Raw genomic sequence first — 23,312 nt, 5'->3', positions numbered from 1 at the left:
CATAGTTGTACATGCCCAATTCTCTTTGAACTTGCTGTGGTATGCCCATGATAGTTGTTCTTCTACTTCTCCTCTTGGTCTTGTCCAGTATTTTAACTGGGTTCAAGGGCTTAAACGTGGAACCTAAAGTGAGTGATAGAGCAAACAGAGATTTAATAAAAAAAAAAAATTCATGCCATTTTCTTCAGTTGTTTTGAGATTTACTATGAAGTCGAATTCAAAGTAAGTGCCGTAAAAACTTTGATATAACTTTTTCCCAGATGTTTTCTCTGAACCTGTCTATCACAGGATAGATTATAACTTAATTTTGATAAATCTATGGTTTTGTCTTTGTATTGTTATACCACACATTAGAGGAAACAGAGGTAATATGTCACTAAGCATGGCTTACTTTAAGACCATCTTAAAGTCAGCATTGTATACCTTGACGTGTAAGCACTGGATGCGAGGAGACCGCTGAGACAGTCGACATTGAATTGACAGAGTGCCCAGCAGTGCTATCAGTCTCAAGTGATTCATCTCTTTCTTTTGAGCTTGTGTCTTCCTCAGGCTGTCAAGAAATGGAGGTCATTGTTAGAAAGCAATCCAATAACATTTATTTGTACATTTATTATACAAATGATACATATTTGTTTTCATATTAAAGAATGAATGACGTCATGTGACTCTTCCATAAATAGGGTGCAAAAAAGAAAACTCTTGATGATAATTCTCTCATAATTACAACTAAGGCTTCTTATCATAAGAGGTTTGTTGGATTTGGGCCCCTTAAAGTTTTTTTTATTTTTTATTAAAGTTTTATGATTTTGTCTTATGGTTTTCATTGTTATATACAGTTGAGAAGGTCAATATCTAAGAGATAGGATAGACCAGAATTGCCACTGTTGAGAGTTTAAAAACATTTTATTTGTTTACATTTAGCTACTATTGTCTAACATATAATAGATTCCAGAACTATAATTATTATTTATTTTTTACTTCAGAGGCTTACCTCAGTCTGATCATCCTGAAAGTCCACCCCATTTTTGTGCTCTGCATGAAAAAAAGTCAGAATGTGAGCAGTGGATCAATGTTGTCATAGACCAGTACATTTTGTGTTATTGATTTGAGCATGAGGCTCACCCTCCTGTTGTAGTATCTTCAGTCCCTCCTGTGCTTCTGTATGCAGGTCTTCCAGGTACTGTGGCCTGCTCCCATCTATGAACACATTCTCCTGGTAGTGCTGGGAGGTTGTGTAATGTACAGTCAGCTTTCTTTGCTCATCCTGTTTTTGGCCTGCTAAAAATAGAGGGAAGGGAAAGGTATTGTTATTTACATAAAAATGGTTGCAGTCTTTCCGAAAAGATTCTCCAAAATCTGGGGCAGTTGTGGCCTAATGGTTAGAGAGTCAGACTGGTACCATACCAATCATTGCTCCCTGGGTTACCATACTTGACCTTCACATATCAAAAATAAAAAATAAAAATGCAGTATTAGATCATCAAATCATAGCCGGTCAATCAAAGTTTAAGGAGAGTTTAAAGGTGCATTGTGTAATATTTAGGAGGATCTGTTGACAGAAATTCAATATAATATAGATAACTATGTTTCCAGTGGTATATAAAGACCTTATACTAGAAGCCGTTATTTTTTTTATTACCTTAGAATGAGCCATTTCTATCTACATACACCACGGGTCCCCTTACATTGAAATGGCCATTTTGCGCCGCCATGTTGATCTAAACGGACAAACTGCTCTACAGAGCGCGTTTCGTCACTATGTTGTTCTTCGTGCAAAGAAGCTAGCTAAAGTACCAAGCACTGTTTAGTATAAAACACTGAAACAATAATATTCGCAATAACATCGTCTTACTGAATAATTAAGTAAATATAATTTCTTAATTTATCTTTGTTAAAAAAATAAACTCATTGCTTGGCTACTCTCTGTAACATGACTGAATAAAGATGTCCACACCCCCATTTTGTGAATGAGTTTCAATGAAAGCAAATCTGGATGTCAAATGATCTAACTCTGCTCATTATTTTTCTATCCAGTAGCAACACCTGCTAATGCTGGCAGCTAATTCTATTCAGATCATTGACAGGCGTTAGCGGCACACGCTGATAGATTTCCAACATGGCAATGGACTTCACACTCATGCTGTGACCAGGTAATCCCTTCTGATCTTTAATTCCTTGAAATACCAGATTACCCTTTGCTTCGCCGCCTCTGTTTAACATATGGCAGCACAAGGGCCTATGCGTTCAAAGAAAGAAGTTGACTTTTTTTCTTATTTTAAATCTTCTAGCAATTTAATTCTGAAATATTCCAGTCAAGTACTTGTTTATTACCCAACAAGACCAAGCTTGGCTGTAATCTGAGGAACTGTGATACATCCTCCAAATAAGGGCAATGCACCTAAATCATTCAGTTGTTTTGGGTAGCAGATACTATATAATCTGGTTTGACCCAATGAGAACATTCAGACTAGAAAATGCAGTAAGGTGACCTAAAGTTACCTCTTATTGGTATATTTATTCCTAAAACATGCATTTCTTTAGTTAGTGTGTGACTTGCACCGAGACTCACTGTTAACTTTACAATAGGGGGAAACGGGACACTTGAGGGTGGCCTATCGTTGGACTGGGGCACTCTCAAAGGAACAGTGAGAAGCCTCATACTTCATTGTGTACCTCTTCTTGAGTGCTTTAAACTACTGGACATGAGATAACCTTTTTGATGTTTCAAAAGGCATTGCAAAATGAAGTTAATGGGAGTGTTTTAGGACAGGGACTTTCCCTTAAAAGAGATCTTCTCAGCCTCTTAGCCATTTATGCAGATTTCTAACTGTTCACTAGGTATCAACTTTTAAGCTTTTTGTATAGTACACCCCATGGGGGGTTCAGGTGTCCTGGCACTGACTACAGACATTGTGATACAACAGAGTCACAACGCACACTGGCAAGTGCGCTGTATGAGTCCATTTCACAAATTACTCCTTTTTAAAGGTGAAGGAATATTACCATGTTCAATGCAACTTCGTTTCAATTTCAAGTGGATTTCAGTTAAAACATTGGTGGGGGTATGTTTTACAACTGAGAAATATTTAAGCTTCACTTGTATAAAAAGTTTTCAAATTTTGTTAATTTTGAGAGTAATAGATGAACATGAACAAAGTCCTCTAGTATAAAAGTATATGGGTAAAAGCAAAAAGTGTGCATGCTAAAGAATGAATCGTAAATGGATCCCGCACATTACCTCATGTATGAATGGCAAAATAATAAACAAACTTATTCTCTTTTTACTCCGTAATAATCTCTATCTGTACGGGAATATTAGAATTATTGAGTCTGTAAATGTATGAGCATTTCATTGCACATTTTCCCTCAGTGTTCAGAAGCCACCTGTTACATATATACAGAGAACCTTGCCTCCAACAACCACACTGTCAGGACAGGTATGAATCCACAACCGCGATATATATATATATTTATGCCTATTGTGCCATTTTAAACTTCGGTATGTCTGAACTTAATATTGTAACAAGTACATGCATACAAAGAACAGCCTTTACCTTTTTAACATCTGTTAATTCTAGAAGTCTAAATACATTATCTAAATAATAGATTTGCATGGAAGAGCAAATAGTATCTTGAAAACCAGGAAAAATATTAATGTTCGAAGGTGAATAATCATCTATAAATTCTTTTTAATCATCTATACATTTTTGAATGTCTACTCACCCTTCTTCTTGAAGATTGACAACAGAGACCGAACGTTTTTACTTATAAAAACCACCATGTCTGTCTTAAGATAAAGGTCCAGGTAGAGATCATTGCAGTTTGAAAGTGTCTCTTACTTAACTGATTAGAGATACACTCTTTCACCAAGCAGCATCATGACTAACTGTCCACTTCTGCAGACACGGACCAAGTGATGTCAACTAGCTGTCTCCCGTGAAGGATAATCAGGTCGGACACAATGAGATCTACTGTTTGCCACCAATCCTCCAGCTGCCCTGATCTTTCCCACCCCTCTTCATCTGTCCTCCCCCTCGCCCCGGCTTTTGTCAACATCTTACTGTGTGGTGTCCCCCAACGTGTTGGCTGTTTTCCTCCATTGTACCATACACCAACTGAACTTGGGATTTGCCTCAAAGGGGGAGCCTGGCTAATCTGCCACCCCTAAAATCAGCTTGGAAACATGCCACACTACCAGGACATCTGTTTTACAATTTGACCCACAGTATAGTTAAAAGGCATATAGATTTGATTGATTTTTTTTTATTTTTTTTAAGTACACAGTGATCGTCTAGAATCAAACACTCTTAAACTGTAAAAGGAATAGTTTAAGCAAAACCAAAACCCAATTATTATAACATTGTTCTAAACCTGTAAAGTACAAAAGGAGATGTTTTGAAGAAAGTTCATGCTACTCTGTCCCATACAATGTCATATTTTGACTTATTGCTGTCAAGCTCTAATTTATAAAAATATCATAAAGTGCGTGACTCAAGCTCTATTTTCCAGGACTCCTGAAACCATACGATAGCCAACTGATATTATTTGAAACATGTAGGCTTCCATTTTATGAAAGAGAGCAGAGTTGAACATTTTCAAACCATCAAAAATCATATGGGTTTTATGATTACATTATGTTATACAGTATAACATTTATAATGACATTGTTTTTCTAGTGACATTGTTGTATATCTTACATTTTTAACTTTAAATGGCAGAGAAAAGACTGCAAGAATAGATTTAGAGTATATTGGTTTAGGCATTTATAGCAGGTGTCAGAATTAGTTCAGATTATTTCAGGTTTAGAGTAACATGAGCTACTATTTGTGTTTCATATACCTCTTTAGGGTTGCTGCAGCGCTTTACCATTAAACAATTTTTTGTGTGTCCCATGTCCTTACTCGCTGCTCTAGCTTTGGCACTAGAATAGAGACTCAAGTGGAGTTGGCTGAGAATTATGGGCATCACTTCAAACTGAAAAAGAAAGGTCACTATTTTCGGCTGGAAAACTTTCACCACTTTTCCCTTCAATTCACTGAACCTTTCTTATGCTTGCTAAGGTAAACATTAATATCATAATTACAATTTAACAAACCCCTTGAATGCATGAATTGGTACCTCAACTTAGATGTTTAAGAGATGTGCTATTACGTTTCTAAGCAATTCGATTAAAAAAATCCCATAGACTTCACTAATCTTTTTCTTTTTTCAGTCTGTCATTAGATTGCACCCAGTCTACCAACTGCCTGTTGTCCAACACACAAAATCCCATGAATATTTATCAGGGGAGCCAAAAGACACCATCTGGCACATGGTGTGAGATGAGGGTTGAAGAGCATGCCTTTAAACCACCACCAGACCCTTGAGTTTCTTCACACTAAAGCTTTTGAGTCCCTATAAATGACACTTAATGTATTCCTGAACTGAACACTCAGCTGACTTGGCTATTAGCAATCGGGTTTGTATGAATGCAATTCATTTCTAGAAATGAATGCAATTCATTTGTAGTGAAAAACAGTGTTTAGTATTATTTATATATTATTAGTATGTATTCATATTTTGAAATAACTTTATTTTTTATTTATTTTTAATACTTCTAATTCATTCATTTTAGTACTTCATCTTAAATTTATTTTTGTTTTGTTGCCAGGACAAAACTGCCAATCATTTTTTAAGTTAAAAAAGTCATTGAATATTTCTATTTTGTATTGTTTAATATTTCCGTTTTATTTTTATTATTCTTTATTTTAATAATGTAACATTATTGTTTGCAATGATTCTGCTTAAGGAACATCTCTCCTTAAGTTTCCTAAACATGCCAAGATAATGCACAAAAAGTAAATCTGACAGATATGAGAGCCAAAACTATATATATGTCACAACACGGCTGTTTGTTGCAACTCATAATACACATTTAAGTTGTTCTCCCGACTGCAGACGGATAGAGGAATATTTTTAGATGAGAAGCTGTTGTTCTGAGTTGCCCATAAAGCAAGTCACAACATTCTCACAATCCTAAACTTTTCTCAACACTCTCAGATCACTGTCCTCATTTAAACCAAATATTTTTGTGTATATAGGTATACAAGTATATATATATATATATATATATATATATATATATATATATATATATATACACACATTTATATATATATATATATCCGTAAGGTGCGAGTATGAGGAAACCACAAAATGCTACAATTATCTTTAAATATTTATATCCACCACCCAGTGAGACTTATAAACGTGGGATTGTTTTGCTTGGCCTGGGGCTTTCAACGGAGGGCGTACTCTTTAACATTTCACTTAATCTGGGATAAAGACCAATAGAAAGTTAATGTACCTTGCAGCAGTTTTAGCTTCTATTTTCAAGATTTTTCCTTTGCTTTTGCTTTGTGTTTGCTCATAGGTATGGCTTCAACCAAACATTCAAACAAATGCATGCTAGCTATGTGTAATCTTCCATAAAATGTGTACAAATTCCTAGAAATTAGCATTTATTTTCACTATTATACACCCACATAATTAGCTTGATTTGTATCTGCTTGACTTTTGCCAACAAGTGCCTTATTTGTTGATTTATGTTTATTGAATTCTGTGCAACCCCTGGTGTAGTTGGTTGTTTAAGCATGACTAACCGAATCCTGCCCCAGATATCAGACCCAAATGTCCCGTTCTGACAATGGGTTGCTTTCATAAAACTGCCTCTGTGTTGTTTTCAAGGAACCAAACGACTGGAGGAGACGATACTGGTGTGTTAGGGCGTCTTCTCAAAGTCTCAGAAGATGATGAGGCATTTCTCCTCAGCTCTGCTCCCCTCCCCTCCTGATCATCTGGTTAATTTTAGAGCGCCCTGCAGTGCACAACCTCAAGTCATTAATGCCAGGAAGCTAAAGACATGTTTATTTTCTTGGCTTTGATGGAGTTCTGTATCTATCAGTGTTTACAAGTCCCTTGAAGCATCTATAAATCTTCTGTACATAAGAAACACTGTACGAAGTAATACTCTCCCCCCTACTTGAAAGCTTCATCAATACTACTAATAATAGGGGTTGAGAAGCATGCAGGGTTTATTCTGCAAGTATGATTATGTTTTAAAATGCCGTCTTTTAGACACAGCCTTCCATATAGATGGAAGAAAATGAGACATTCTCTAGGTGTATTTTCTTTTACTAAATTTACAATGGCCACAAAAATATTATTGGACACTTAAGGAACACTTGCAATGTATGAATATGTCACTGCATTACACAATAGCAAATCAAGTAGCTTTAGTTTTCAAGAAATACAACACAAGTACAGTTTTTAAGCAAGACGTGACTCTTTTTGTTTCATATAAACATACACAGCATATATACAAAGAAGGTAAAAAGTACTTGGACACTTTGTGTTTGTTTTGGGCCATTGTATATTCCGAAATCCCATGATTTTCAAAACACTCGCTCACAATCTCCACCCAAAACTACACGTTATTTTCTAACACGATAGTATGTTTTAATCTTTTAGTGCCACTCACCAAACGTTTCATTTCTGGACTGCTGTTATACGTAAAACAGCCAACATAATAAAACATTGCCAGATTCCCGTTCTGTTTGGGATAAATCTAAACTTTTAGTGCCAATCATAGGACATTTTACTTTGAGACCAGCAAGAGAATATTTAGCAGAAATGTCGCCATAGTCACGTTTATGGATTTAGTTTTTACATGTTAATAGGACCTTGTAGATATGAAACGGTGAATTTTCTCTCTCTGTGTGTGTGTGCGAGTGTGTGTGTGTGCGTGTGTGTGTGCGCGCGCGTGTGTGTGTGCGCGCGCGCGTGTGTGTGCGCGCGCGTGTGTGTGCGCGCGCGTGTGTGTGTGCGTGTGTGTGTGTGGTGATATAAGACCCCGTGGTGCTTAAATGTTGAGGTGACATTAGACCATGAAAATAATAGCATCTATTGTTCCTTTTTCATCAATAGCAGTGTTTATGTGTTCATGGCATGCCTCTGTTATTTATATTAATTCTAGATCTCATGGCCACTGTTCACATTGCCTTAAGAGGATGTATATACATTATATAATTTGTTGAGAGTTTATTAGATAAAACAGTTACTGTTACAGTTTTGTGGCCTTTATCCATGTATGTTAGCTTTGATGCTATCTCTATGCTAGTGCCATATATTTGTAGCCATTGTAGCCTATCTTCATTGTTCATCTGTGATCAACCCATGAACACAAAACACAGCCCATAAACACAGTCCTTTCTCTCACCCATCTCACCTTCTCTGACTTTTAACCAGTTTTTTAAGTCTAGTTGTCCCATAGTTGTACTTGGAAGACTATTTGTCTCTTTTCAGTATCTGTTAGCAGAGCATGACCCTGAGCAGAGTCTTTCTCTCTCTTTATCAGATCTGATCATTCATTAGTGACAACATCTCCTGGCAACAATCCGTTTTGACCAAAACAATGTCAATTACATTGTCACGACAAATGCAGCACAATGTTATACTGCACAGATCAGTGTGCTGCTGAATCTGGATCATTCATATAGGCTAATGTAGTTTTATAAATTCAAAAGTTCGGAAAACATCCTCATAACATGATTTTTATGAAGCAATTTCAATATCCAAATCTAGGAGTTGGGAATGCTGTGCAATTTAATCTAAGGTTTTGTGGTTAAAACTTCCAAGAAAAGCAAAGAAAGAGACATAGAAAGTAACCCAAAAACATGCAAATATTATAGCGAATATCCTTCCACTGTGGTTAAATCAAACACATGCCGGACACAGACATCCTGAGAGGGATTTGAGTTCAGTGGTATTTTTACTCTTTAACACCACAGAAGGCTGTTGTGGACAGCAACGAGTCCCGTCCAAGCCTCAAAGCTTAAGCTCTAGAGTTACTCATATTCACATAAACTTTCTAACATAGACTGAGTTCCCTCTGATTTTCAATGCATTTAAATGTTTTGATGCTTTAATTATGTCCTGGAATGTATAAGTTGCATTGCTGTTTTTGACCACAACTCACTATTAAAGCCAGTCATGTGAAAACAGTTGCTGTGCTCAATGGTAAAATATTTGCAATTGTATTCTCATGCTATCCATGCATGCTCATGTTATCTGAAACTGAAAGCCATGGATGCACGACCTGTGCATGATACTGTGGATGAAACATGCTTTATTCTTTCCATTATGTAATAATTACATGAATCAAACCGAGTTCAAAACGAAGTGAACCTGGAGAATGTCTCTATTTACGAGTGTTTCAAAGCAGTGTTTCTTTCAAATCATTGTACGTCTGGTTCTTTTAGGTTCTTTAACTCCTAAGACACAATTATGTAGTTTACTGTTACTAAGCCTGTAGGGCTTTTATGATACATTCATTGCTTCCTTTCTGTGAACAGTTGTGTTATACTGCAGCTGCACAGGTTCTTACCCCAGGTTTCACAACCATCATTTAACCTTTGACCCCACTGACAAAAATAGGCAGACATGTCACATCTTGCCGAAAGTATATTTCAAACTGAAGAATGTGTGAGTGGAGCTTTTTTAAGTAAACCAAGTCAAGAGTACCCTGGTGAAAAAGAAAACACTTTAGCTTACTTTTAAAAAGAGTACTTATTATGGAAATATTGTATTATGTATTTAGTGAGTGATGATTGCCACATCACTCACTAGATACACTGTGAAAATGTTATCAGCATTCCATTTGTCAGATATCATCATGTTTCCTAAAACAAGACGAACCCTGTTGAATATGGCCACACAAAGACAATATCCCTGGTTTTAAGATGTTGAAATGACTGCAAACAATAGCACGGGTGGTTTTGTACTCAACTGTCACAGTCAATCCATTTTTTCCCCTTCTCATTTCTGTTAAAGGGCTAGTTCACCCAAAAATGAAAATATTGTTATCATTTATCATGTTCCAAACCTATATGAGTTTCTTCTGTTGAACAAAAAATAAGATATTTTTAAAGATTGTTGGTAACCAGACAGTTGACGGTAGCCATTGACTTCCTTTTTTTTCTGCTATGAAAGTCAATGGCTACTGTTTGATTACCAACATTTTTCAAAATATATTATTTTGTGTTCAACAGAGGAAAGAAACTCTTACAGGTTTGGAACAACTTAAGGGTGAGTAAATAATAACAAAAAATGTTGAACTATCCCTTTAAGCGGCTAACCAACTTGATTTTGTCACATGAATCAGAAGCTGTAAATGTGAGTTGTGTCTTGAGCCGTCTAATTTGTTTGACAGGATGGCAGGCAAAGACGCCACCTGGATTACCGCTGACGTAAACGACTGACTGAGACAACAGAAGAAGAACATCAGCATTTTAGTTGACTGAAGGTACTGCGGAGATCATCACAATTTAGTACGAAAACTGAATTATATCAGAAGGGCCTAGGTAATGATTCAGACGTATTGACTTTATTAGTGAAATTAGAAAATAAGTATAGAGTATCTGGAATCTGTCGTATCATGTGTCCTGAAATAACCATATCTTGTTCAGATTTCTGGGTACTGAGAATTGTCAGTCTGGTGACTCAACTTTACATGAACTAATTTTTTTTTTAAATCTAGCAACATTTTATTTGAAAAGAAGTTACAAATCAAACACAGTCACCTTATTGTGTATGTGTGTGGCCCAGGTAAACTCAATGTAATGGGGACATAATGTCCCCACAAAGATGGCAATATCCCAAATCCTTGTCCTTGTTGGGACATTTATTGGTCCCCATGAGGAAAACAGCCTATAAATCCAACTAAGTGATGTTTTTTGAAAATGTAAAAATGCAGAAAGTTTTCTGTGATGGGTAGGGTTAGTGTTGGGGGAATAGAATATAGTTTGTACAGTATAAAGAACATTATGTCTATGGAAAGTCCTCATAAAACATGAAAACCCAACGTGTGTGTGTGTGTGTGTGACTTTAACAAGCTCATAATGACAAAGAGCAGTTCTGTCTATGCTAATGGACATGGTGTGATTCTGATAGAGAACAGACACAGACGTTTTCTGAAAACAGACTCTATGGTGTTACATAAGGACAAACAGTCAAATTAGTTTTTGCTCCCAAAAATAAAAATCCTGTTATCATTTTCTTACAGGTATGTTGTTTACCAAGCCTGCATGACTTCCTTTGTTCATTAAAACACAAAAGAAAACTATTAGCAAAGTTATGAGCTGCTTTATCTAAAGCTGGCTTGTCACAATTGGTCACATAATCTCACTGAAGAGAAATTAGCAGCATTATCATTCTTCGAAATATCAACTTTTGTGTTCCTCGGGGGTACAGGTTTGGAACCTTCATTTTCATCAAACCATCAGACGAACATCAAGGACAAGCGAGGCTTCTGATGTTATATGATGCAGCAATCTCCCATACTGCTTTAATGATTTACTCAACTTACCTTCTGCATTAGGATAAACGCATCATGAGTACTTTACTGCAATCTCACTGTAACACACAAGCTCTCCTCTGACACATGCAGCCACTGTGCCGCTATCACTGAAATATAATCCAGTCAATACAATCTGATATCTGTGGCCTTGAGAATTGCATACATTTACATCTGACAACTTTCAATCCTGGTCATACGCCTCCTATTTGCTTAAGAATGTGTGAATATTTAAAACAATCCAATTGGAATCACCAAGGCAGAAATAGGAAAATAGCACAGAGTTTAAGTTTGCCCTTTTTTTTTGTCTATTAAGATGAAGCAGGGTATTATAGCAAACGCGAGTGTTCTTTTTTTACAGAGACAAACTCTTTACATTGACGTTCACAGGTAAGCAAACTAAGCGCTGGCTAGGCTAGAGAAAACTGCAGACTTCTGCACAATGACCTACTTCATTAACAGAACTAGCATGAAAGCACTAGCAAGACTGATGACATATAGTCTTAGCATCAAGTGAAAAGCTGTGGTCCGTTCCATTTTAAGGACTCACAATAGTGTTGATTGATGAAGATGGGGTCACAATCTACATTACAATGTTAATTTGACTGTGCATTTCACTTTTGTAATGCTTAAGTCATACAGGTTTGGAACAACATGGTGAGTAAATTTATTATGACAGAATCTTTATTTTTGAGTGCAATCCTTTTAAAGACAATCCCTTTTTCAGTGTAAAAAAATACTTTTATCCCAGCTCCCATATTTTTTTTTATTTGTTGGGTGAAAAGCGAAAAAATGTCTGTCAAGAAGGGTTTGGTGTTGTCTCGTTGCTGCTAATATGCTTAATCAATTTGTCTGTAATGGAAGAAATGGCCGCACCAGCCCACATTACATTCTGACACAATGGCTTTATATTGGGCCCTTTTCTTTTCTGCCTGCTACGTGCTAAATGTGAGCTAAAAACACAAACCGCTGTCAAAACCCATTTCAAAAAGTCTTGAAACAACCATTTTAGTTCAGAAAACAGGTCGACATTGGCAGGGATTCTTGAAAAAGCGTTTGGCGGGGTCTTTCATTTGCAGCTCCAAATAATAAAGGGAATTCTCTGCTCTATGTGGAACACTGGCCAGTCTGAGAACAAATCCAATTCTGAGGTCACTGGTGTATGGGGATTAATTGGAGTATGCTCAAGAGTCTTATTAAAATAAACATTCAAAATGTTACCAATTTTTATACTCTGTATGAAAGAATTTCTGTCCACCGACACAGATTATCCTGCTGTTCAGTAACTCGCTTTGGCACTGGGCTTGATTGAAGCACTTTTAACAGAAACTTCAAAGGAGGAAGGATGTGCACGCTCCCTACGCTAGTCACAGAATTCAAAGGGATTAGTCGGAGTTCTGCTCGTGGGATAATGAAAAATGGAATATCTTGGCCACCACAGCCTGTCGCAGTGGAATTATTAATTACTGCACCCAACCTCTGAAACGAGTTCTAGAGTGCAGCTTCTCACCATGTTTTGTCTTAAACAGGTGGAAGAAAATTTGAACACAAATAGTATATAGCCTACCTGCTGGGATTTTTCAAGAATTCAAGATTCAAGAATCCACACAGATGCAAAAATGTGAGATGGAGGGCAGTGGAATTGAAAAGAAAATGCAAGGTCTTGACTCTTGAGGCACATTTTTAAAAGTTGACCTTTTAACACGAGCCTCACATTTTTAGAGCGTCACAGTTTATTGTATTTTAATATATGTAAAAAAAAAAAAAAAAAGATTTATTCCTGTAGTCAAAGTTGAATTTTTAGCAACCATTACTCTATTCTTACTTATGATCCATCAAAAATATAAGAGCTAAGATGGTTAATAATGATTTTTGTTTTAGTCTATGATTATTTAATGTGACTTATTAGGGGGAAGAAGTAATTTAAGATCTCTGAATGAATGGGCGGCTTTGTTACTGTGTAGTTAAGTTTGAACACTTTAGCAATCTTCATTATTTTGTTATATTTAGTGTCTTATCTAGTTCAAATGGAACTGAAAGATTCTGCATGTGGAAAATCAAACAACACTTGATGTGATTTGTATTGTTTTTTGTATTACAAAGGCCTGTGAGAATTGTCTCGTCTGCTAAGGAAAAGCAGTCTTATTGTGAGCTGATATATCATGAGAACCATCAACTTTGGATCTTAATAACTCACTCAGAGGGATAATCAATTTTATGCCCCATTACCCACCATGCTTTGATGCCATCCTACAGTGCATTTGGCACTGCTCATGACAGGGAGTATTTCTACAGTATGTTTACATACACTTTATAATCTCTGACTCCCATGCAGGCATTCACATTCACATTAGAAATGAAAGCTGTTATATCATTATTGACTTTACCTTTGATATAAGTTTACAGTAGTTTTTACAGTGCAAGTTATGGATATGTTTGTGTGTTTATGTATTTTTAGCTTCGATTTAAGCTGTTAGTGTCCATTTGCTGCTATAAATTCAAGGCAGCATGCTTGCAAATTAGTTTGCAGCAACAAAAAAAAGATAGCCACACACACACACACACACACACACACACACACACACACACACACACACACCACACACACACACGCATAGTCACACATCTTATGACTCGTCCTGCATATTGTGTAAGCATCGCAAGTTATTAAAGGAGTATGACGCAAACTCTTTTCGAACTTGTTTTGACTGCTAAAATGAGATTAAAAAGGAGGTTGTATGTGGAAAATCCCACACTGGGTCCTGATGAATGTTTAGTTTGGACCACACACACAGAGTTTCTACTAAACAACAGGCTGACATCACTGCCAGAGAGGATTTTACTCAAAACAAAAGCACACCCATTCTCCTTTCTTCTTCAACTGTAATTCTGTTAGGGACTGAGATGCTTTCTTCCCTCTTTAGAGGTTACTGAAGGCCAGCATGTGGTTCTTCTTGTTCAGAATGTTGAGTTTTCTGATGTGATAGGGACAGTGAGACATTTGATCAGTGAACAAGGACACAAAGTCTCAAAAACAAAGTTTCTCACCCTCTTCTCCTTTTTTCCTTTGGTGTCGGAATGTGCATGACCAGTTAAAGGAGAACTCCAGCGCAAAATGAACCTTTGGTCTAATTACACATTGTTACCTAGTCAACCGTTATCTGAGATTTGTTTTCATGATTATCGAATGTAAATAGTTTTATCTCTAAAAACAGTTTAGCCTATAACGCTAGTATAACGCTAGTATATGGGGCGTAGAGTAATGACAAATAAAAATCGCTTGTTAATACCACTAACAAGGCTCAAAATAGCCCCACACTAACACGGCAGCGTAATGAGGGTCCCTACCTTCAAACCGAAGCATTGAGAACTTTGACAGTGTCCAGACAGTTTAATAAGAAGATATTTTATACATACAGTCAACTTCACGTATACAAGCAGAAGCCATCTTAGAAAAACAGACTCGATCAGTCGATCAACGAAACGCCGATCCAAGTGCGCTGAACTGTGTAGAATCTCATATGGTCCAGCGCATTTAGATCGGCGTTTCGTTGATCGACTGATCGAGTCTGTTTTTCTAAGATGGCTTCTGCTTGTATACGTGAAGTTGACTGTATGTATAAAATATCTTCTTATTAAACTGTCTGGACACTGTCAAAGTTCTCAATGCTTCGGTTTGAAGGTAGGGACCCTCATTACGCTGCCGTGTTAGTGTGGGGCTATTTTGAGCCTTGTTAGTGGTATTAACAAGCGATTTTTATTTGTCATTACTCTACGCCCCATATACTAGCGTTATACTAGCGTTATAGGCTAAACTGTTTTTAGAGATATAACTATTTACATTCGATAATCATGAAAACAAATCTCAGATAACGGTTGACTAGGTAACAATGTGTAATTAGACCAAAGGTTCATTTTGCGCTGGATTTCTCCTTTAAGTGATGCAAATTAAAGGGGATGTGTCATTTCAGTGTATATTTCAACCTATGAGTGGCTTACTGTTCATTATCAGTGATTACATTTTTACGAGTATATTTACGAGAATATTACGAGTAATTTTATTGTTCATATATTTTTTTCCCCAGCTAACAATTTTGTATTGTAAAAATATTGCTTCCAAAAAGTTCTGAAACACAAAATGTCCATCTAAAATAATAGTAATAATAATAATACTAATGATTTAAGGATTGTTTGCCCTTGGTTGTGTGAATGTTAGATTAGGAAACGTTAAAAGAACATTTAAGTAATGTTCTCATTATGCAAATAAAAAAAAAATAGTGTAGGATTTTCTCTATTTTCAATCAGAAATTGCAAGTAAATTTCACTAATAATTACAAAGAACACATTGAATTAAACATGACATTTTTAGGGGGTAAAACACTTTTGCGTGTAGATTTTCTTGTAGATCATCGTAATCTTTGTTTGGTAACACTTTATTTCGATTGTCCACTTTAGACATTCTACTAAATACAAAGTTCTGTCATGAAACTCTAGATGGCGCAGGCTGATCTCTAACTCAATCCACTTGTAATCACATCATTCTCTATAGGGCACAGTTGATTGGTTCCTGTTGTATCAGTAGCCAATGAGCTCGCTGCTCTACCTTCAAATACTTGGTCATCATATAGCAGTTGCAGCAAGCTTTCAGAAACCCTCCACCTTCCCCAGCTCCACCTGCATAGATCTGCTACGGGTAATTCACGTATGCTATATTGTACAGCAGCAACATTTTGTGTGTATTAGCAGTAGCAAGTCCCATATTTGCTCTACAAAAGCAGCAGCAATAACAGAATAGTAGATCTATTCCACCAAGACCAAACATATCAACATTGTCATATCCATTACCATACCAAGCACTCCGAGAGTTGACTGCATGTCACTTACCAGTCATCAGAGTATTAGTAGACTGTCTGCTTAATAATATTTCGTTTGTATCTTTAAGAGAACCTTTAAAGAAAGTTCTGAAAACATTCCCTGTTAGCTGGGCTTTAATATGATACATTGATAGATGTAATATGAGTATCAACTGAACCAACAGAATAGATACAAAGTATTTGTCCAAATACAAATGTTTGCAATTTTTTGAACAAGTGATTTCTTCTCTAATGTTCTATGTTGCACAGCAGCACTGACAGGTGTATTGCCACAAGAAATGTCTACAGCTCAGCCCTTCTTTTCAATTCCTGCTTCCTCTTTTGGACCCTCCCCCATTCCCACTTGAACTGCAGCCTGGCTCACTGGGTTAACCGATCTGTCAGAGTTATGTCCAGTGTTAATCATCATTCACGTGACCATGGAGAGAGATCTAACATATTGGATTTCTCACCATGCGACCTGCTTCCCCATGTAGCGCATGACTTGATTCCTGCAGCTCAGGCACTGATGGGATGAGGAGGACTCATTCTCCATAATCCAAAATCCATCTATCAATCTCTACCATCACTAATGGCTCAAGGACCTTACGAGTCTTCTTGTACTCAACTGTTGAACAGTTTGTTGCGCACAAGGTGGAGCTCAGCTACCCGAACACTTATTTTTCTCTAAATATTTAAACTGATACAGATCGTTGAACACACGTACGGAACGCCGCAAACCCCTCTGTTGTGTATTCTGCCCAGTCATGCATGAGGAGAGAGACTGGTATGCTGGAATGCATTCAGATTCAGCTCTTCTGAATAAACGGTTCGATGAATGAGTAAAGCTATGCATGAAGACAATCCAAGGAAGAGTGTCTGTGTGCCATGCTCAATACGGCATGGCATTCCAACATGCATTTTTACATGTGATTTAAATAAAGTCATATATAACATTTTGTCATCACATTCATTAATGTTCATCAGTTTTACTCATTCTAAGTAACATAAGGGGAAGTTGTGGCCTAATGGTTAGAGAGTCAGACTGGTTACCCGAAGGTTGCGGGTTCGATGCTCAATATCGGCAGGAAACAACTGAATTTCCCTTGAGCAAGACACCTAACCCTGAATCACTCCCCAGGCGCCACAGGGAATGGCTGCCCACTTCTCTAGGTGTGTGTGTGTGTGTTCATTACTCACTGCTAATGTGTGTGCACTAACTTGGATGGGTTAAATTCCGAGTATGGGTTGCCATACTTGGCTTTCATGTCACTTCACTTCATTACATTGAGTACTAATACTGTGACAATCAGCGGCTGGAGTGCCCGCATGAGCCACTGGAGGGCACTCTCTTCCTGTTATTTTCCACCATGGACTCATTATTGTTTAATTAGGTTCAGTTGTGTTTGATTACCTGTTATTGAGTTCCTTATTTAAACCTGAGTTTTCCCTGTGTCCTTTGCGAAGTCTTGTTACACTATAAGCGTACATCTCCGAGCATTATTCCCTGTTTTAGTATTCCGTGTTTCCCTGGACTCTTGACCCTTGCCTGTTATCTGGACCGTTTATGAACCTGTGCTGCCTGCCTCGACCTAAGCCTGTTTTGACCACGAGTTACCGGATTGCCCTTTGTTGAACTGTCTGCTTGAGTTTGTCTTCTTGTGTGTAAATTTAAATAAAGTGCTGCACATGGATCCGACCGCCTCCTTCCGTACGTTACAGAAGACTTCGCCAAACGAGGATCCAGCAGACTTTCAGCATCTATCCACCGTGATCAAGACCCAAGCTTCCATGCTAGCCTCTCATCGGTTACAGCTGACGAGACTAACATCTCTCCTCGAGGAACTAGCAAGCTCAACGCAATCCTTGTCTCCGCAGAGCTCAAGCACAGCCGCTAATCAAACCCAAGCTCCCGCTGCACCTGTTCCTTTGCAACCCAGTGTGAGTACTGCATCTAGCTATCCCTGTATGTCCCTTCCTGAAAAGTTTAATGGCTCACCTGGGGCGTGTGAAGGATTTCTTCAGCAGTGCAGCTTGTATTTTAATCATCAGCCTCAGGTTTACACCTCGGATTACGACCGTGTTTCCTTCATCTGCTCACTGCTCACTGGAAAGGCTCTGGAGTGGGCAGGCGCGCACTGGGAACCAGGTCGAATTTCGTTCCCCTCTTATGCCGTTTTTGTCGCCCGATTCAGAGAGGCTTTTGAACTCCCCGCAGGAGAGGAGGATCCCGAGGAACTGCTCTTGTCCCTGCGCCGGGGAGGTTCGTATGCGGCGGATTTCTCTCTCTCATTCCGCTCGCCACTGAAGACTCGTATCGCTAAACTGTTTGATCCTTCCTTGATAACCGTCAGAGGGGCTTTCAAATATACCGTTTCTGCCAAACCCACTCATCGTGTTGGATCCCGCGAGCCCGGATTCCACACTGGTCCTGTTGAGTCTGCTAATCCAGAGACAGCGGAGGTTTCGCCAGTCAAACCGGAGTTTGAGCGCGTGCCAGCCGACTCGAAAGAGTCTACTGAGTCAACTGAGTCTACTGAGTCAACTGAGTCTACTGAGTCTACTGAGTCTACTGAGTCTACTGAGTCTACTGAGTCTACTGAATCCTGTGAGTCTACTGAGTCTACTGAATCCTGTGAGTCTACTGAGTCTACTGAATCCTGTGAGTCTACTGAGTCTACTGAATCCTGTGAGTCTACTGAGTCTACTGAATCCTGTGAGTCTACTGAGTCTACTGAATCCTGTGAGTCTACTGAGTCTACTGAATCCTGTGAGTCTACTGAGTCTACTGAATCCTGTGAGTCTACTGAGTCTACTGAATCCTGTGAGTCTACTGAGTCTACTGCATCCTGTAATGAATCAAGCCCAGTGAAGCGCCGTCGCAGAAGGAGAAGGAGGACTCGTTGGGCTCGCCAGGCTCCGGAGGGCGTTCCCAGACTCCTCGCCCTGCCGGCCCCGCCTCTGCGCCTCGCCCTGCCGGCCCCGCCTCTGCGCCTCGCCCTGCCGGCCCCGCCTCTGCGCCTCGCCCTGCCGGCCCCGCCTCTGCGCCTCGCCCTGCCGGCCCCGCCTCTGCGCCTCGCCCTGCCGGCCCCGCCTCTGCGCCTCGCCCTGCCGGCCCCGCCTCTGCGCCTCGCCTTGCCGGCTCCGCCTCTTCGCCTCGTGTTACCTGCGCCTCTTCCTGTGGTGGTTTCCAGCCTGGAGGCTTTAGCCGTAGATTTCCCCAAGTATTTTTTGGGGGGGGGCCGTAGGTACCCTGTGAGGGCCATGGAGGCGACGCCTACATGGACCTTTGCACGTCCACCTTCGCCTGAGTTCATGTCACTGGTCCTGTCCAGCCCTGTGCTCCCCACGCCCTGGTCCCCTGTTAAGTGTGCTCTGCCCTGGTCCCCTGTTAAGTGTGCTCTGCCCTGGTCCCCTGTTAAGTGTGCTCTGCCCTGGTCCCCTGTTAAGTGTGCTCTGCCCTGGTCCCCTGTCAAGTGTGCTCCACCCTGGCTCCCTTCTGAATGTTCTCCGCCCTGGTCACCCACGCTCCATGGTCCAGGCCCGCCTTGGCTGTGTCCTGGTCCCGTTCCCCTGCACGGGCCTGGCCCTCCATCCCATCCCCCGTTGACCTCCCCCCGGAGCTCTTAAGAGCGTCTGGAAGCCGCTCCTTAGAGGGGGGGTTATGTGACAATCAGCGGCTGGAGTGCCCGCATGAGCCACTGGAGGGCACTCTCTTCCTGTTATTTTCCACCATGGACTCATTATTGTTTAATTAGGTTCAGTTGTGTTTGATTACCTGTTATTGAGTTCCTTATTTAAACCTGAGTTTTCCCTGTGTCCTTTGCGAAGTCTTGTTACACTATAAGCGTACATCTCCGAGCATTATTCCCTGTTTTAGTATTCCGTGTTTCCCTGGACTCTTGACCCTTGCCTGTTATCTGGACCGTTTATGAACCTGTGCTGCCTGCCTCGACCTAAGCCTGTTTTGACCACGAGTTACCGGATTGCCCTTTGTTGAACTGTCTGCTTGAGTTTGTCTTCTTGTGTGTAAATTTAAATAAAGTGCTGCACATGGATCCGACCGCCTCCTTCCGTACGTTACAAATACAATGTTGTGATGCGTTACCTATTGTCCATGTTTAAGGCATTGTTCCAACGGGACTTACACCTTCTGACTAGAAACATTTTGTCATTTTGTGCAGTTTCAGTTGTAATACGTTTATGTTGTGCATATATCCGATTAATCTCATAATTTAGGTTTACATGGTGTATTTGGGTGATTTAATTAACCTGCTAGCAAACACTTCGGTTTACTGGTGTTCATTCAGTCTTCATACAGTACAATCCTCAACAATATTGATGATATTCTTTCTATATTTTTGTTTTGTATATGTTTTCATTAAAATAATTTAATTTATCACCATGATGGGCATCATCTTCTTTATTTTCTTTGTCATCTTTGAGATAAAAAAAGCCTATCTTCAGTGTTTTTAGTGGCAAAAATGGTTATGGCAAACAAAATGGTTATGAAAATCTTTGAAGTATGGACCCTTGTGAAGCAGAAGTTGGATAAACTTCTATAGTGGTAAACGCGAGACAACAGCAAATACAATTTTTTCATTCCCATTTCTTCCAATAGCCAAAGAAAAAGAAAAATCCATGATAGTGGTTCCACAACTTTCCAAAAGAACGCAAATATAGATGTATAGAGATAGGAGATTGATTAGAGCAGTCACATGAGAGAAAGATGCCTTTCCATCAGCTTTCCATAGATCTGTGATGTTGATATTGATAACTGTGGAAACACATAATCACAGTATGTAAAGAAGGTCCATTGCAGTATTTTTTCATAACAAGCTGAGAAAGGGGGGGGCATTTTAGTATTTGGACATGCTTCCTGCACACACAAATTACATTATTGCTAATAGGCTAATTTCCTCATTCCATTTTCTCTACTCAGATATTTTGATGTAGGAGTCTTTGCGTCACATGAAAAGTGAAGTGCTTACAAAGCAAGCAAGGTTGGTGAAATGTTCCACTTGAGGACAGGAATCTCATTTTTTTATTAAGGCACAACCGCGACAAGGATGAAAGGTATGTTTTAGACAGGAGATTTGTTCATATCTGTACACAGCAGCTCTTTTTAATGTGCACTTTTGATTTCATTTTCTGTTCTGTGTCTCAGCACTGTGGCATTGCCCTGTAATTTTAAATGACAGAGAACTGACTGCCTCAAAAGTCTGTCTTTTGGTTCTGTGACAAAAGTCACAGAACCGAGCTGATGCACATTAGTACGCACTGGAAAATGACAGGTTGCACACAACAGAAAGTCTGAACGCTTAATAATAGAGCCGTGATTGCAAGGAATGAGGAAAACAAGCAATGATGGACGTATGACAGGTTTACAGCATTTTCCATTTCAGGAACACTCCCAAACCTTCCCAGCAATTGAACCAACAAACTGGAACACAGGAAGAGACACCTGGATCTCCACCCATTCTGACAAAAGCACAACATTTCTCAGGATTCACACACTAACAGAGGTGACTTTTTATTTGAAGGTGATGTTTTGCATGTTACATGATGTACTTACTATAGTAATAACAGCAAAAAATGCATAATTACAAGTAACTAACCCTAATCCAAACCCAAACACTAACCCTAACGTACATGTTGTTAATTAATATTTCTCAGTACTTACTTGTGTAATTGCACGTCACCTTATAATAGAGTGTAGCCGTAACAGAAAGCTACCAAAAAGTAGAGTGGTACTACCATGGTTTGTTTGGAAATGTGTAGACACTAGAAATTAATAATTGAATTTTCATTTATTTAGTTTTTTTTTAATAATGCTATTTATAATATTATTATTCATTATATTTTTAAGAGATTGATAGATACCCAATAATATGCAGGTAGGCCTACTACTAGTTTTTATTTTATTTTATTTTTTACATGGTATGATGATTCTTCCATGGGTTGCTAAACATGCTATGAAGGGAATATTTTGAAGTATACTTTGAAGTACATACTACATGTATATAGCAATCATTCCGTACTATATCAAAGTACCATGCTATTACCATCTGATACCTTTATGGCGCCATCACAGTAGTATGCACATTAGTAATCGATCAATATCAGTTTTTCAGGGACAGATTATTAAATTTTTACTTTGATCCCCCAAACTTAAATGTGTAGTTTAGTATATGCAGTATATACACATATACTGAAATAAATGTACAGACAAATTTGGTATTAAATAAGCGTACTCATCAAATCTAAATAAATAAAGCACTACCAGACAACTTAGTGTCAGTATCGCAGCTGGGCAAAACACTTTATCAATTGCAGTATACAGCTTTTCCTACCTGTTTTGTATTTATCCACATGTCTAAAGTGCCAGATTGACTTGACTCTGCTAGTGTGGTGACTGCTGGTAAGGTTGGCCTGTGTTTTCTTCTTGCTGTTGGAGTTCCCCATGGCATTGATCTCAGACCCCACCAGCTCCAGAGTCCCCAAACCCCCCAGAGTTCCACATATGCTTCCTTGCTCTCTCCCAATGCCTGTATATTCCTCTTCCCGCTTAGCGCTCCAGCTGCCGCATCAGGGACAGATATGTCCCACTCTCTGCTGTGCTCGTGATCCCGTGTGTGTGTGTGTGTGCAGAGCGTGTGTGTACGAGACCCTCCCTCCTCGGCTCTGTTTTTCAGACCACACCGCTTTCAGCGATGATCAGTCACAGCTCACCCCAGCCACTTGGAATGTGAGAAAGGAGGGATATGTGCTTGCTTCAGCCACTCATGCTTGTATACACACCCAAACACACATTAAAGGACTCACACATTTGTAACGGATGCAGTTTAAGTATCAGGATTCACATCCTCTATTGTCTCTCGCTCTTTCCTCATGTCGGTTTTATAGATCTCACCTTAGGCAGTTCATGCCTCTTTTTGCACAGATTCCTGATTTTATTCCCTTTGCCCTCATCTACTAAATCCAACTGACTCCATCCAAGAAATGTTTCCTTATTTTCCTATATTCCAAGAAAACGCTTATTTTTACGGTAATTTAGATTGTTGGTA

General features: G+C 39.0%; 1 protein-coding gene across 10 annotated transcripts in view; it reads right to left on the bottom strand.

Annotated features, from left to right (window-relative positions):
- nhsl3 (NHS like 3) overlaps nt 1–23,312 on the bottom strand; it is a 77,065-nt gene that overhangs the window by 4,682 nt on the left and 49,071 nt on the right. For 5 of the 10 annotated variants that reach the window (XM_079590481.1, XM_079590476.1, XM_079590482.1 and 2 more), the window contains exons 3-6: nt 1,123–1,278; nt 992–1,032; nt 424–550; nt 16–123 (exon numbers count right to left, since the gene is read on the bottom strand). In XM_079590481.1, coding sequence (XP_079446607.1) covers nt 16–123; nt 424–550; nt 992–1,032; nt 1,123–1,278 — 432 coding nt within the window. Of the gene's footprint in view, nt 1–15; nt 124–423; nt 551–991; nt 1,033–1,122; nt 1,279–3,723; nt 3,829–22,598; nt 22,910–23,312 lie in introns of those variants that run through there. The other 5 variants (XM_079590478.1, XM_079590483.1, XM_079590484.1 and 2 more) reach the window with 4 other exon arrangements.

The sequence above is a fragment of the Phoxinus phoxinus genome, assembly GCF_949152265.1.
Source record: "Phoxinus phoxinus genome assembly, chromosome: 19".
NCBI classification, from domain to species: Eukaryota; Metazoa; Chordata; class Actinopteri; order Cypriniformes; family Leuciscidae; genus Phoxinus; species Phoxinus phoxinus.
The sequence above is the reverse complement of the archived record's forward strand: the minus strand, read 5'-3'. Positions and strand labels throughout refer to the sequence as shown.